The sequence below is a fragment of the Thamnophis elegans genome, chromosome 7, assembly GCF_009769535.1.
Source record: "Thamnophis elegans isolate rThaEle1 chromosome 7, rThaEle1.pri, whole genome shotgun sequence".
In the NCBI taxonomy this organism is placed as follows: domain Eukaryota; kingdom Metazoa; phylum Chordata; class Lepidosauria; order Squamata; family Colubridae; genus Thamnophis; species Thamnophis elegans.
In genome coordinates, this window is record NC_045547.1 from 37,946,192 (window position 1) to 37,961,173 (window position 14,982).

A 14,982-nucleotide genomic window follows, 5' to 3' on the forward strand; every position below is an offset into this window, starting at 1 on the left:
ATGGCCTGATGGCACAGACTTCAGACAAGAGGCCAATACAGGTGGAGGTCAGGAGATGAAGGAGACTCTGGTGGCTGGTGCTGGATCAGATGACACGCAGGTATTGTGGAAGCAGGAACATTTTGTGGGAAAAAATCCAGAGGAGTAAAAATGGGGCTCTGCAATGAATCCAATGAATCCAGCCACTCGACGGGAGGTGAGAAGGTGGAAAAGCAGCCGAGGCTGCAAGTCCAGGCAGATAGATCAGGGAGAATCAGTGGATAAAAGGCAAAAAGAAAAATTACTTTAAAATCCTCCCTGTGTCGGTGTATGACCACCAGGTGGCCAAGATGCCAGCACCACTTGGGGAAACGCTGTGGGTGGAAGTGACCCAGCCAGAGACCCGATCAAGGCCAGCTAACCACCCTGTGGCTATCTGCAGAAGTGTGGCTGAGCGGGAACACCAATGGGAGAAAAGGTGCGAAATCAGGCCCTCCCAATTTGCTGCTGCTCCAGAGCGAGGGGGAAGGAGATAAAGATGGCAGCCACACAATTTAAAGCGGCCGCGCATCCCTCCGTGGCAGGCTGTGCCCTCCAAAGGGCGAGAAGAACACAAAACAACAAATTTCGACTAAAAGGGGAACGCCGGCAGCTGCCGGAAGCCTTGCCGCTCCTGCCACGCTTTAAAGCTAATGAGGCAGCTTTCCGCTGCCGTCCAAAGGCAGCGCGGCAAATGGAGCACCCACCACCACCACACCTACCTCCGAGTCTCTGGGAGAAATCAAATTACGTGAAGCAAAAAGGGGAGACAATTAACTGTTAGCTATGGGAACAACAAATTAAGGAAAAAGAAAGGAAAAAACTAGAAGAAGAGTCCAAGCCTAGATAAATTACACTGGAGCTCACAAATATAAGTCCTGAACGGGCAGACTGAGGAAAAATTCTGGCGCCAAGTAACACCAGGAGGTGTGGCCAAGGAAAAGGATTCTTCAGTCCCAGGGCAACCAGACTGATTTAACCCGTCGCTTGGACTCTCCAAGCGGTGCACAGGAAAACACGTGGTAACCTGTTAGAAATGTGAACAGATTGCAGATCACAATCACGTGACTGTGGAGACCCTGCAGTGCCATACCATCAGGCAAGGCTCATAAGTCCTTTCAATCAGCACTGACATAATTTTGATCGATCATTAAGTGATTGAACTAAATGTAGAGAGTATCTTTAAACAAATCATTGGAAAAAAATAACATATGTAAAATGATTCATACAAAATAATTAACCGTGTATAGCTGGAATTCATTATTCTCACACATAGCAACTGCCAGCAATTCTGATAGATTTCAAGGGAACTGGGTGACTTCATGAAGCCTAAATATAGAACTAGTCTTGGTGAGTGATTACTTTCTAAATTAATGATAGTGTAGCATATATATCAGGCTAACCACAATAGTGGAAGAGAGTTATCACTCTTCTATTCATGCTTATGTGTTTGGAAGGAAGTGTAGGGTAGAAATGCTATGTGTTGAGCCATTAGCTAAATAATTGAAGGATTTGAACCAAAGTAATTCCTGTTTGCTCACAACTGGGATATTTATACTCAAACTCAGGATTTGGTATTGGTCTAGAATTGCAAGAAACATTCTTGTATGTCATTTTCAGAGTTTCAAAAATGAAAAGTCACATCTAATTATGGGTTTCTTTTTAATATTAGGATGTAGCTGCTTTAGAGAGCCAACCTTTACTGGGTTTTACAGTTGCTGAAGTTAAAGATGAACACTTAGAATCTAAAGTTTTCAATTTATTGCACAAAAATACTTTATTTTACATATTCAGATCGGATGATTCCCAATCAGCACAGAGGTAAGTGGCCAGTTATTTTATTTATTTGTTTGTATGTATGTACCTATATGTATCTATGTCTGTGCGTCTGTGATATTATTGATTATTCCCTGATTGTACAGAAATTATTTTGCCAACATAGATATGTTTTTAATATTCTCAATGAAGTACCTAAAAACTAGAGTAAATGAAGTTTGTTTCATTAGATTTATAAAATTTATAGGCCTCCCATTTTATCTCAAGGTAACTAACTGTAACATCCTCTAGTATGGTTTTGATTGTAATTTTGTTAAATAAGGATAAACTAAGTCAATTACTTAAATATTCCAATTTGGTGAATGTTCTAATTATATATACTCTGAAAATCATTATACTTGATGTAGTAACACAACTGTAAGTTTAGAAATCTTTTACTCCCAGAAGTTGTCTGGGTTTGCATATCTTAGTTTCCTTTCCTGACTTAGTGTTATTAGTAGTAGTTATTACTGTTCTCACCTCTCATCAAAAGGAATCCCTCTATCTAGCATCTTCCACCAACTCTGGCACATGAGAAAATATGGTACCCATAGTCTATGTGCCTTACTGACAAATAAACAAAATAAAATGGCAAATGGAAATAAATGTTGTAACACTAAGTCATAATAACTGTTGGCCCTCTGTGTTGAGCTGGCTGACTAGAAAAAAAACAACTTCCCCTTACAAAGACAGAACAGAATATAAATGGAATCAAAACTTTTATTACAAAGAAATGAAAATTATTGTTTCCTATTTTTAAATAGACACATAAAACATTCAATAGCAGGGAAGATAAAAATATAGAACAACTAACATTACAGACATGTTTCCCATAGATAAATATATAGAACATGAAATAAAGACTCTAATTATCAGAAACAAGAAAGCATTAACCAGTAGATACAACAAAGAAATGAAACATAAATTCCTAGCTTTTCCTATTTCCCTAGAGAATAGATAACCTTCGAAACAGATAGTCATTTTGTTCATACAGTACTTATTCTTAGCAAATGCTTTTTTTCCTGCAAATTATAGTTTAAGTCTAAAGGGTTATTTTAAATCCTACTTGTTTCCAGCCTTGTGCCTAGCAACATCTGAGTGATTAAAAAAAAAAGATTTCTAATGAACAGGAAGGATTTGAAAAAAAAACCCTGCTTGTTTCATATCATATGTGCCAAAACTATGTGCGTCTCTTTACCACAAAAAGGGATGCCACAACTAGCAGCTTGCCAAATCAATGAAGAGGCTGGTGGGGATGGGGTTGTAGTTTTGTTATTAAAATAATGTTTTCTTTTTTTCAATAGGTGGATAGAAGCTTTTCAAGAAGCCACAATATTGTAGCACATTCTGGGTTTAAACACAATGTCAGATAACTAAACGATATTACAGTTCTGTATGTTAGAGTCAATGCATTTGCCTAGGAAAAACCTTTTTTGTGTGGTCTGAACCTAGTCTCTGGTTCAGGCATAATGATTTTTAAAGAAATGTGAATACTTGTTGTCATACAAAATATGTTATTTATTAAACTCTGTCACTGTTTTACATTTGGTCAGAATCATTTCTGAAACTCGAACTGAATTTGAAAATTTCCTTGATTACAGAACCTTATAAACCACAGTATCATTCAATGGAAAAGTACAACAAGATATTACTCTGGTCTGTTCCAAGGACAATTTTCCATTTGTTATTTAATTTTACATGTGCAAATGCAAGACTTTTCAGTAAGCTTTTAGGATTTCTTTTTTAATCTTTGGTAAATCAACTGAACTCTACTGTGCATTCTACCAAACATATTTCATATTTGAAATAACTTATGTTTAAGTTTATTAATTGACTTACATGAGGCAATGTACAAGTCACTTTATAATGATTAATTGTACATTAATCTCTCACAATGTTAATTATCTTTTTAATATTCCATAATACTGCGTCTGATCACTCGCTGGTGCTATACACGGAAGATTTTTGTGTGGGATTTTTTTCACTAAAGTCTGAACTAAACTCTTTCACAGAAAATTAATGAAACATCTTAGCAGGAAAAACCCAAATATTTGTAATGGTAAATATACACCAATTTTTCTAGAACTCTCTCTTTGGATAGTCAAGCAACATTAGCTGTTCAGTTGGGTAACAAGCCACTAGAGGATGACTTTTCTTTATCCAGGTATTTTTATCTATATGCCTGATTCAGGCATATTTTTATCCAGAAATCACAGAAAAAATTGTATAATTAGAATCAAAAGAAAAATGAAATAGCTGCTCATTTTTTTCTGAACACTATTTTTAAGATGGTCCTTCTAAGTTGGCAGAAGTTTCTTCACTATCACATGATTTTTCGAGGAGTTCATGTGGGTTCAGTTCTTTTCTTTGTATTTTTGTTTTATCCTCATCACAATAATTACAAAAACTATTAGAACATAAGACACAGAAAATACTGTATATACTCAAGTATAAGCCTAGTTTTTCAGCCCACTTTTTGAGCTGAAAAAAGCCGCCTCGGCTTATACTCGAGTCAGTGAAAAATTTGCCCGAAATGGAGGAGAAAAAGGGGCGGGGCCATGCTGCTGGGTGACGCTCGTGAATGGCCCAGCGCCCCTGAGTTTCCCCTCCCTCTGTGTCAGTTTGCCGCGCAGCGTGCACCGCACCATCCCCCCTCCTCACGTTCTAATGTAATGCAGGGCTATCTTACGATTCCCCTTCCTCCCCCTCCTGCCGCTCTGCAACGATGTCCCACCTCCTCCTTGTTATGGCAAGCAGCCACATAGCGATGTCCTACCTCCTCTGGTACAGTGATCCAATGATAGGAATCACTGTGCCGTGTGTCATAGGAGGCGGGACATCATCATCACAGCGGGACATCAGCATCATGAGGTGAGTGAAGTATTTCATTGAATACACCAGTATTGTGTGATAATAATTTGTTATGCAGAGCAAATTTTTACAATGGCTACTGTATATTTAATGGGCACAGGCAGGCTGTATATGTTATTCAATGGGCAATGGCATTATTGGTATCTATTTTTATTTTTGAAATTTATCGGTAGCTGCTGCATTTCCCACCCTAGGCTTATACTCGAGTCAATAACTTTTCCAGTTTTTTGTGGAAAAATTAGGTGCCTCGGCTTATATTCGGGTCGGCCTATACTCGAGTATATACGGTAGGTTAGTAAGGCTGAAGTTAGCAAACAAAAGTAACTACTGGCCTTCCTGGCCACTAAGAACAAACACTGTAATTTCCAGGGATAGAAAATAAGACAACCCTCAAGCCATAGCTATGGGAGGGCTGTGTTGTCTAATAGTGACTACCACTTTACCACCAGGTTTGGCAATAATCTAACCATCATCAGGATTGAACTTCAGATTTTTAGAGATTACCCTCTTCATAACCTCAAAACATCTGTCAAGCATCAGTTTTCCTGATGACATTTAATTTTACATTTCTGAGTCACTAGTCTCAACAGGCCACCACTTTGGGTTCTAGAAGAACACAACCTTCTGGAGCCTCATAATTCAAGTGCCATGGGGACAAATAAATCTCCAGTTGCAACTTTCTAGCAAATACTCAACCCATTCCAGCAATATCTCAAGATCAGTTCATTAGTGTTAATAATTTTTTAGAGATACAGTAACATGAGCACAGTGGTATGGATTTTCTGTGCTATATCTGGTTGAAGCCAGAGTGAAAAAGATCTAAATTATCTTTCAATCATACTTATAATAATGGCTGGAATCTTTCCCAAGACATTATTTTTGGGTGCTTCTTGTTTAGAATCTATGGATTTAGTTATTTCAAGAAAATAAATAATGCCCTCAATAAAGAGTCACTGACGACTAACTGGATTTACTCAATTAGATTCTGCCTGAAAACTACTGGGAAGCTATATGTGATCCATAATATGGCTGTACAGGCAGTAATAGCAAGATGTGCCTATGTAATAACTCTGCTACATGAATTGTACCAATTCAATGCATTTCCAGATACAATAATGTGCTGATTATGACCTGTAAAGCCTATGTTTACAAAGACCTGGGTATCTTAATCATTTCTGTCCATCCAATAAGATGTGACACAACCAGAATGCTTTAGATTCCTATGTTAAGACATTGCCAGTTGATAAGATGTAGGCTGTGTCTTCTCACGTAATGTGCCTGGCTGTTGGATAGAGAACTATGCGCTTTTAGGGAGTTTTTACTTGTTATATTCTTGGTTTATTGCCCCTTTTGTTTACATATTGTATTGGAGATTTGATTGTACACCCTCCAGCATCACCCTATGCAAGGTACTTATGTAATTTATAATTTTTTTACAATCCTGTACTCCCTTACTTAGGGGTAGTCAGAGTGACTGGATGGAGCTGAGTGCTTACTGGCCAGATGCCCTTCCTGACACCTATGTGGAGTTTCCAGTAGATATTTTTTTCTTTCTGCCCTAAGAGAGAAACATCTACCACTACCTAGGGCTGAACTTTTAAGCTTCCAAGTGTGAGGCAAGTGTGTGAGGCCACTAGGCCACCATGCCATTATGTGATTTATAAATACATAAAAATATGGATCTGAATAGCCATCATGAAACAAGAGTGCCCACATCATTGAAACTGACCTCTTAAACTCTGATCAGATGGCAAGCTCTTAAACTCAGTCAAATCGGTAAAAACTGGCACATCATTTGCAGCAGATGTATCCTCCAACATATTGCAGACTTTTGCAGTGGATATAGTTAGATTGGCCTTGAGCAATCCAGTCACCATCTGAACTTTTTTTATAGACCATTTCACTAGAATATAATTAAGATATAAATTCTCTGTGCAATCATTTGGAGTGATACTTTGCCCAGGTAGAGAGAGATACACATGAGGTTTGATCCTTGCTAGGTCAGAGTGATGTAAAACCAAATAGCCTTTTTCATCAGGGATGAGAACTGTTCATGTTCCAAATTAAACTGCACTGATTAACTCTCTAGGTCCGGTCCTCAACCCCTGGTCTGTGGACTGGCACCAGTCTGCAAATGTCAGAAACCGGGCTGCGCAAAAAAGCAAAGCCCCATCCACAGGATGCAGACAGCGCACAAAACCATACCCCTTCCAGTCTGCGGAAAAACCTATCTCCACAGAACCAGTCCCTTGTGACCAAAAAGTTGGGGGCCGCTGCTCTAGGTGGACAGAGAGGTCTCTATGCTCTCCAAAGACCATTGGGAAACCAGCACAGAGCGGGAGCAGTCATCTTCTGATTTCCTAATCCCTTCACCTTTCCTTCCTATGGGAGAAACTTGATTCTGCTGATGACACTGGCCGTTATTTCCCTTTACCATCTATGGTCCTTAGAATCAACAACCTAACAAAACAAATCAAAGCCTATTCTTAACTCAGTTTTTTATCTCTTTCCTCCCTCCCAATTAAAGAATGAAGGGGGGGGGTTCAAGCCTTTTCACAAGACACAAGGGCAAGCAGCCCCCTTTAGTGATCATGTGCTATCAATAGCAAGCTCTGATAGTTTCTAACTTTGACAGCAAACAGATTTTCTGAAGGCATCTTGAAAATATTCCTGCAGTTCCTTCTTCTATCCGGACATCTCAATGTTTAAACGTAAAGTAATGCTGGAAGTTATCACCCAGGAAATATTGAAAAGGCAGAATATTTCTCTGGATTTGAAAAGGGAGAAACATGTTTTAAAAGACAAAATAGCTTCCTGCAGCTTCCTGCCCACCCCCCTTTGTCAATGAGCCATTAAAGCCTGAGCTAGTCCACTTTACATAATAAAGAGTTCCTCCCTTCAGCTCCAGAATGTTGGGATTAAGGCATGATAATATTGGCCCTTTACCCAACTCACCACATGGCATCTGAGAACTCAACCAAACCTGGATTCAAAACACAGCCTAGAGAGTTGCCCGTGCATGGGCCCATGGGAGTCTGACAACCAATCAGAATACAAGATCAAGATCAAAGGCCAGAAAGGGCATAAAACCAGGGACTCAGCTTCTCTTCCCCCTTTCTCTTCTCTTGTCCACCAACATTGAAGCATGTGATCACCTTTTCTGTTCAGGACTCAAGCCATGCGGTCCTGTCCATCATTAAAACCATCTTTCCAAGCAGCCTCCATGTCTCCAGTGTCTTTTTCCCCACTTGGGGCCCAACCCAGAAGGACATTTCTTCCAACAGTAAAAAGTGATCGCTGGTAAAGGACAAAAACAACTTTCTAAAGCATGATAAATAGCATGTCAGATTAAAGATGCTTTCCAAACTTGACCCCAAGGACTTATACGGGTCCGAGTGTATATTGGCAACAAAGGAAAGTGCTTCCTCGATTTCCCAGTAAAGCCTAAAGTAATGGTGACCATCCATTAAGTATTAATTACATCAAGTCCTTCTTATTGTCCAAGTCTAGAAAAAGTCCTCCGGTGGCTTCCAAGCGATAAAACATCTTCCTACTATGCGTCTCTGAAAAATGTCCGGAACACCGAACGGGAATTTCCAGAGCTCTCTCCACATAACCCTGATTGACAGGAAAACCCGCGAGCACGCGCAGAAAATGTTTAGCTAGTTCTCGTGTTGTTTCCCCTCCCCTCATTGTTACGGCTACCAAAGGCAAAAGTATCCCTTCCTTCCATTTCCTCGCCGGTGACGTTCGTTCTTCCCTCGCTACGGGCTGCCTTTGCGCATGCGCAGCCGTTCTGCGGGCGGCGGAGGCTCACTGCGGAGGGGGAGGGGGAACAGAACGTTACGCCACGCCACACGACGGGACAGGACCGAACGTAGAAGGCGGGGTCACGAACTCTGACCTCCTAGATCCGGAGCCGCCACCGACAAATTAAACCCCGGAGAGCTACAGCTGCGCCTGACAGGTAAGAGGAGGAGAGGACGGGGATAGGGAGCCGAAGCGCCGCCGGTGGCAGCCCAGCTCAGAGAGGCCTTCCCCTCCTTCGTATCGGCTGGCGAGGCGGCGTCGTGGTGCTGCTTAATTGCGGCCTCTTCCGTGCCCTGTGGTGGCAGGATGCCGTTATGCATGGGCTGGGCGGTAGAAGTAGTTCCTCTTGGTGCCGCCGCCGCCGCCCCTCTGACCTTTCACCCACAGGAAAGGCTTGCATCTCCCCTCCCCGGATCCTAGCTTTCATTATGGCCCTCGCCCTCAGGTTTATGGGAAGGCGATGGCGTTGGAGTCGGCCCTGTCGCTACTTAGGCTGCCGCTTTGCTGTGGTGTGGAAAGGCTTCGGAGCGTTGCAGCCTGGCCCCGCAGCAGCCATTTTGTGTCGGCGAGTGACAGCGGGCTTGGAGCCTCCCTCCGACTGGTTGACGGAGGGCTCCTCGGGTGGCCTCAGTATTTGAGGCCTGTTACTCAAAACTCCAGAGGAAGTGGGCTGGCTAGGCTAATCCCTTCCTGTATGATTGAACGTTAGTGGACACAATGGCAACTGCAAAGCCTTGGCACCTTCGATGTCACTGACCCCTTTCCTGGTTTTTCCTGATATGTTGATTTTACACACAGTTATGTAACTCCTCTCTCCGAGTGCAAGAATTACACTCAGTCTATAGAGTGCATTATGTAGAAGGGATGGTAACCTCTGTTCTTGATTTTAAAAGATTAAGCTTAATTTTCTAGTTCTTTTAAACCATAATTTTGAGTAAGGGTATAAAACATTATTTTCTGATTCATTCCTCCATTCCTCTCTTTTTATGTGGGATCATAATTCGCGCAAAACACTTTAACTATGATTTAATTAAATTCTCAGGCTGATGAGAATTTACTCTGCACTAATCTTTGGTAAGGATTTGAAGCTGTCCTCCATAACTAATGTAGCAAAGTACCTGGTTGCCTGTTTCTGCTTTAGAAAATACTGTACTAATTATTTTCCCTTTTTTTTAGCATGGTATATACAGTCCACTTTTTTCTTTTCTGCACTTCCTAGAGATAGTGCAGATGTTACATTATGTCATGCCCTCTAATGACTCTCATCCCTCCCTGTAATAGCATTCACCACTGGGATTGTGTAGCTCCTTATAGCTAATGAATTGTACAAGGGTCACGTTGATGAATTAAAAATAATTATTAGTTAAAAAGGAATACCTGGCATGCTGATCAGGTCATTAGAGGCTAGCAGTGTGTCAGCAGAATTGGAATTGATGGACCTGGAGATGTTGGAGGCACTCTACAATATATTTGGTGGGGTGGGCAACAAAAATAGTGATGGAGTATTTATTTTGGGGTTTTTTAAAGGTTGCTGAACGGTACAATACTGTTCTGCTGACTTTATTTTGAGGCAATACATATTCTTCTAAAGTGCAATTGCCTGCAAATTCAATTCCTGATAAACCCATATATACCTAGTGAGTCCCAACCATAATCAAACTAGGTACACACTGCCTCCTGGTGGCCAGAATACTTCTCATTAGTGACATCAAAAAGTATCTGGCTTTGAAGTCTGGGATGTTGTATTTTGATTCAATAAAAGAGATACATATCAGGTTTTCTTTGAAAATGACACTAAAAGTGTTTCCTTGCCCATTCTGTTACTTATTCTTAACATGCATTTCTTAGATTGCTTGTTTTCTCTTCCTTTCTTTAGTTTTGCATCTATTTGCTTATTCTTTGTGTATTTTTAATTGTGTGTATTAAAGCAGCCATTGAGTTTTCTTAAAAATTGTGGTATAAAAATTGTTCACATATTACAACTGATAATGTTAGCAATAAAAATTAGAGTATTTCCACTATGCAATGTGCCTACAATTGTAAATCGTACAGATTATTCAGAGATAACCTTTCTATTCTGTTCTTATTGAAATTGGCTTTATGGTGTTTGATAGTAATTGCCATGTATTTAAAAATTATTATTAGAAATCAGAAACAGTACTTACTGTTCTTTTCTATTTTCCCAGAATTTGGTTTTAATGCTTTGAAAAATAATGTAGATTCTTAAAATGCACAAAATATATATTTGATAATTCTGCATGTAAGCAAGTATTACTATATAGAACCCTTCAATCTAGTTTAATAGTTAAATAAATTAATTATGGGAAAGTGTGCAAAATGATCACAAATATCACTTTGATAATCTGAAACCTACTTATTTAGCATATGATTATACTAAAATTGTAGCCATTTCTGCATTTTATGAGTAATCTATGTTCAAAATATCCATATGTACATACTTTGTATTATATATTTGTAGTGTGAGTATTATATTTCTGATATACATTTTAAAATTCAATTTTGTAAACTTCAAAAATCATAGTGAACTAATGTGATTTTTGAAACATAATTCTTAGTTAAACTTATTCTCTCCAAATTTAAAAAGCGATTATTATCTCAAAAAGGAAATTCTGCTGGATAGGATCAATTATACTATTGCAAAGATGTTATTGAAGATTAATAGATTTTTCTGTTGCTTGTTTTTTAAAAAGTTTATGTGTTAATTTTTGCTGTTCTTATTATTAAAAAAAAGTGAGGATGGGTGAAACACCCATATGAAAATTTAGTTTTCAAGCAGTTATCAATTAGCCCTTTCAACTGAACATTGCAGAAATTAAAATGATTAAAGTGCTTACAAGTAATTTTTAGATGTGATTTGTACATTTGCCAAAAATAGAAACATAAGAAGCTATAACAGGATTAAGGTGTCTGTGATGCTTAGGGTATTATGGAATAACTATTAGCAACTTTAATCTGCATAGCTAATGGTGAAAAATTAATTTCAACAATAATTCAGCAGTATCTAAAGATTTTGTAATACAATGTGACTTGGCTATTTTTGTAGTCACATGGTTACCTATTTCCCATAAAATGAAGATACTGTAAAGGTCTGACTTTTAAGACCACCAAAAAGCTCCAATTAACACTGACTGCTGTGAAGCTGGTTATTCATAAATTTCTAAGTGCAATTCAGAGTGCTGGTTTTCATCTTCCAATCCTGTGTAAATTTGGCTTCTATTCTTTTTAAGATTGCCTTCTGTGTGTTAAACTGACATATGCATTTCAATACATTTTTCAATGGTGTATCATTATCAATATATCACTGTCAGATCACTGCTCATAACGATCTTCTGAAAAATAGTAAAAACAACTTTTTTAGGAAGCATTTGGGGAATGATGAGTGTTAGCTACCTTTACTATTGTAATGCATTATTACTGTATTGATACATTAGTTTTTGGACCATAAAAAAACTATTAAAGGAGGAAAATCAACTTGTTTGAGTTGTGGAGTTGGAGAAGGCTCCTGCGCGTTCCTTGGATAGCAAGGTGACAAGAGCATTTAAAACCAGGCATTTCACTGGAAGGCAAAAATCATAAAATTCTGCCTTACTTATTTTGGTCATGTCATGCAATTAACTGGAAAAGGCATGCTCAAAATGGTTATTTAAAAAAATGAGGCTTGCCAGAAAACATGTAGATTAGATGCCATCAAAGCAACCCAAACCAGAGCATAAAACAACTGAAAGAAGGTAGGAAAATATGGAGAGAGAGGTGGTCAATACAATCACTGAGAATCTGACAGGATTGAACATATAGTATCACCATCATCTTAGTTGTAATATTTATTTCCAGTGTTTATATTCTCCCGCAGTCCTAATAAATTCTGGGCATATAATGGCACGATAAAACATATAATGCCAATCCAAGCATAATGGAAAACAAATAAGGTGCTGAAAATCACTAAGATCTAAAAGCATGCTCAAGAGGATGTTTTTATCTTCTTCGTGTATTAATACATTCCTTAATGTATTTGTTTGCCTGCTTCATGGTTAGCCTGTTTTCTATTGGAATTTTTATACTTCTGTCCCCCCCCCCCCATAATTTTATTGAAGAGTAAAAATAGAAGAAAAAGTATGCAGACTACAAAATATAAAAAAGAAAAATATGAAGAAAAACCTAACTTATTTACTTGAATGTCAAAGTAGTATGACCTTCCATCTCATGGGTTCATTTCATATGTTCATCACATAGGTCTGTGATGGCAAACCTATGGCACGTGTGCCACAGGTGGAAGGAACGCAGAGCAATTTGTGAGGGCACGCGAAGCATGTGTGCACTGGCCATCCGAGTTCTGCCTTCATTTTCAGCCATTTTTTGGGAACAGACTTCCGGTTTGTGCGTTGAGCAGTTTTTTTTCCCTCCGGAGACGCCTCTGGAAAGCCTCTGGGGGGGCAGAGGGAGCTTTTTGCTCTCCTCGGGCTCTTAGAAAGCCTCTGGAGCTGGGGAGGGTGATAAAGGGATCCATCGTGCGCCAAAAGCGGGGGGAGATCCCCCTGCGCTCCCCCACTTTTGGCACACAATGGCAAAAAGGTTAGCATAGATTCATCTCATAGGTTCATCACTTTTCATCCCAACTTCCCTCTTCATCTCAACAAGTGCAAACAATTTTAAGTAATTTATCATCTCTCTTAAAATACAGTGTAATTTATATCTAAACTCGGATTAATTTCAAATTTATCCAGAATAATTTTTGTTCTCTTACTTCCTTAACAATCTATTCATCATTTCTAAATATTTCATTTTTCATAAATTTTCATCAGAACACACTCTTAAAATATTTTTCATTCTTTATTCAATTGTCCTCTTTCTTATATTTCAGCTATTTTTAGTGTCCATTATCTTGTTTGGCCTAAGAAAACCACAAAGTCCCACTATCCCATGACAGAAATTCTAATAATTTAAAATTACAATTCAAAGTCCACCTGAATCCTAAATCAGTTGCTAATTTTCTACAATCAATAATCTGAGCATTCTTTTTGCTTTTATTTAATCCAAAAACTTTATATTATATTTTAAAAAGTTTAAAATTGAATTTAAAAATTATTTCTAAGAAGGCAATTTATCTACTAAATGAAGCATGGTTCCAAAAGATCTCAAACACCCCAGGTCATGTGATAACCACTTGCAACTTTTCCACTCGGCTTCCAGAAAGCAAAATCAATGAGGGAAGCTGGACTTGCTTAACAACCGCATGATGCAGTTTACAACTGCAGTAATTCACCTGCCAACCATGCAAAAAGACCATAAAATTGGGTGAGACTCACTCAATAGCCACCTTGCTTAGCAATGGAAATTCCCAATTTTGAGGTTGAGCACTATCCGTACAAAATTACCATGTACAAATTTAGTCTGTGTTTATGCAGTCGCATACATCCAAAGCCTACATGGAAATACAAGCCCAGGATATGAGGTTAATGAATAACCATATGTAGACAATATAGATAGTTCTTGACTTACAATACAATTGAGCCCAAAATTTCTGATGCTAAGCAAGAAAGTTGTTGAGTGAGTTTTGCCCCATGTTATGACCTTCCTTGCCACAGTTGTTAAGTGAATCACTACAGTTATTAAGTTAGTAACACATTTGTTAAGTGAATCCCCATTGACTTTGTTTGTCAGAGGATTGTAAAAGGTGATTGCGTGACACCAGGACAAAGCAACTCATAAATATTGCCAAACATCTGAATTTTGATTATGTGACCAGGGAAAGCTGCAATGGTTGTAAATGTGAAAAGTGGTCATAAGTCACCTTTTTTTAGTGCCATTATAATTTTGAACATTCATTAAATAAACTACTGTAAGTTGACAACTACATATATATGCAGAGACATAACATTCTCAAGAAAGTTAGAACAATATTGACAAGATCATAATTTTCTGAGTTGTAAAATATGGCTTTGACAACATCATTCAAAAAGATGAATGAAGAAAAATGGATACCTTTGAATTGTGGTGCTCAAGAAATTCATTGAGAACTTTATAGAGTTGTGATGGCGAACCTATGGCACACGTACCACAGATGGCACACGGAGCCATTTGTCAGGGAATGCAAGGTGTTGCCCTGTCAGCTGGCTTCAGCCTTCTTTTGAGGCCATTTTTTCACCCTTCGGAGGCTTTCCTGAAGGCTCCGGAGGGTGAAAAACAGTCTTACGAGCAAACAAGAAATCCGTTTCTGAACTTTGTTTTTTCGCCCTCCGGAGCTTTCAGGAGGCTTTCCTGAAGGCTCCAGAGGGCAAAAAATGGCCCTATGAGCAAACAGGAAATCTGTTCCTGAACTTCCGGTTGGCCCCTAGGGCTGGTTTTTCGTGCTCCGGAGGCTTCAGGGAATCTCCTGAAGCCTCCAGAGGGTCTCTGGAGGGGAGGCTGTTTTCGCCCTCCCCAGGCTCCTAGAAAGCCTCTGGAGCCTGG

At 39.0% G+C, this 14,982-nt stretch overlaps 2 protein-coding genes across 8 annotated transcripts in view; both read left to right on the plus strand.

The window, feature by feature from the left end:
- Window positions 1-3,377, plus strand: part of FGD6 (FYVE, RhoGEF and PH domain containing 6) — a 59,066-nt gene extending 55,689 nt beyond the window's left edge. Inside the window, exons 20-21 of the mRNA XM_032221238.1 lie at window positions 1,691-1,839; window positions 3,138-3,377. Of these exons, the coding sequence (XP_032077129.1) occupies window positions 1,691-1,839; window positions 3,138-3,174 (186 nt within the window). The 3' untranslated portion in view covers window positions 3,175-3,377. The remainder of the gene's footprint in view (window positions 1-1,690; window positions 1,840-3,137) is intronic.
- Window positions 3,378-7,931: 4,554 nt separating this feature from the next.
- The window catches only part of NR2C1 (nuclear receptor subfamily 2 group C member 1), a 30,664-nt gene continuing 23,613 nt past the window's right edge, over window positions 7,932-14,982 (plus strand). For 4 of the 7 annotated variants that reach the window (XM_032220814.1, XM_032220817.1, XM_032220815.1 and 1 more), the window contains exon 1: window positions 7,932-8,671. The gene's annotated coding sequence lies outside the window, so the exon portion shown is untranslated. The other 3 variants (XM_032220818.1, XM_032220821.1, XM_032220816.1) reach the window with 2 other exon arrangements.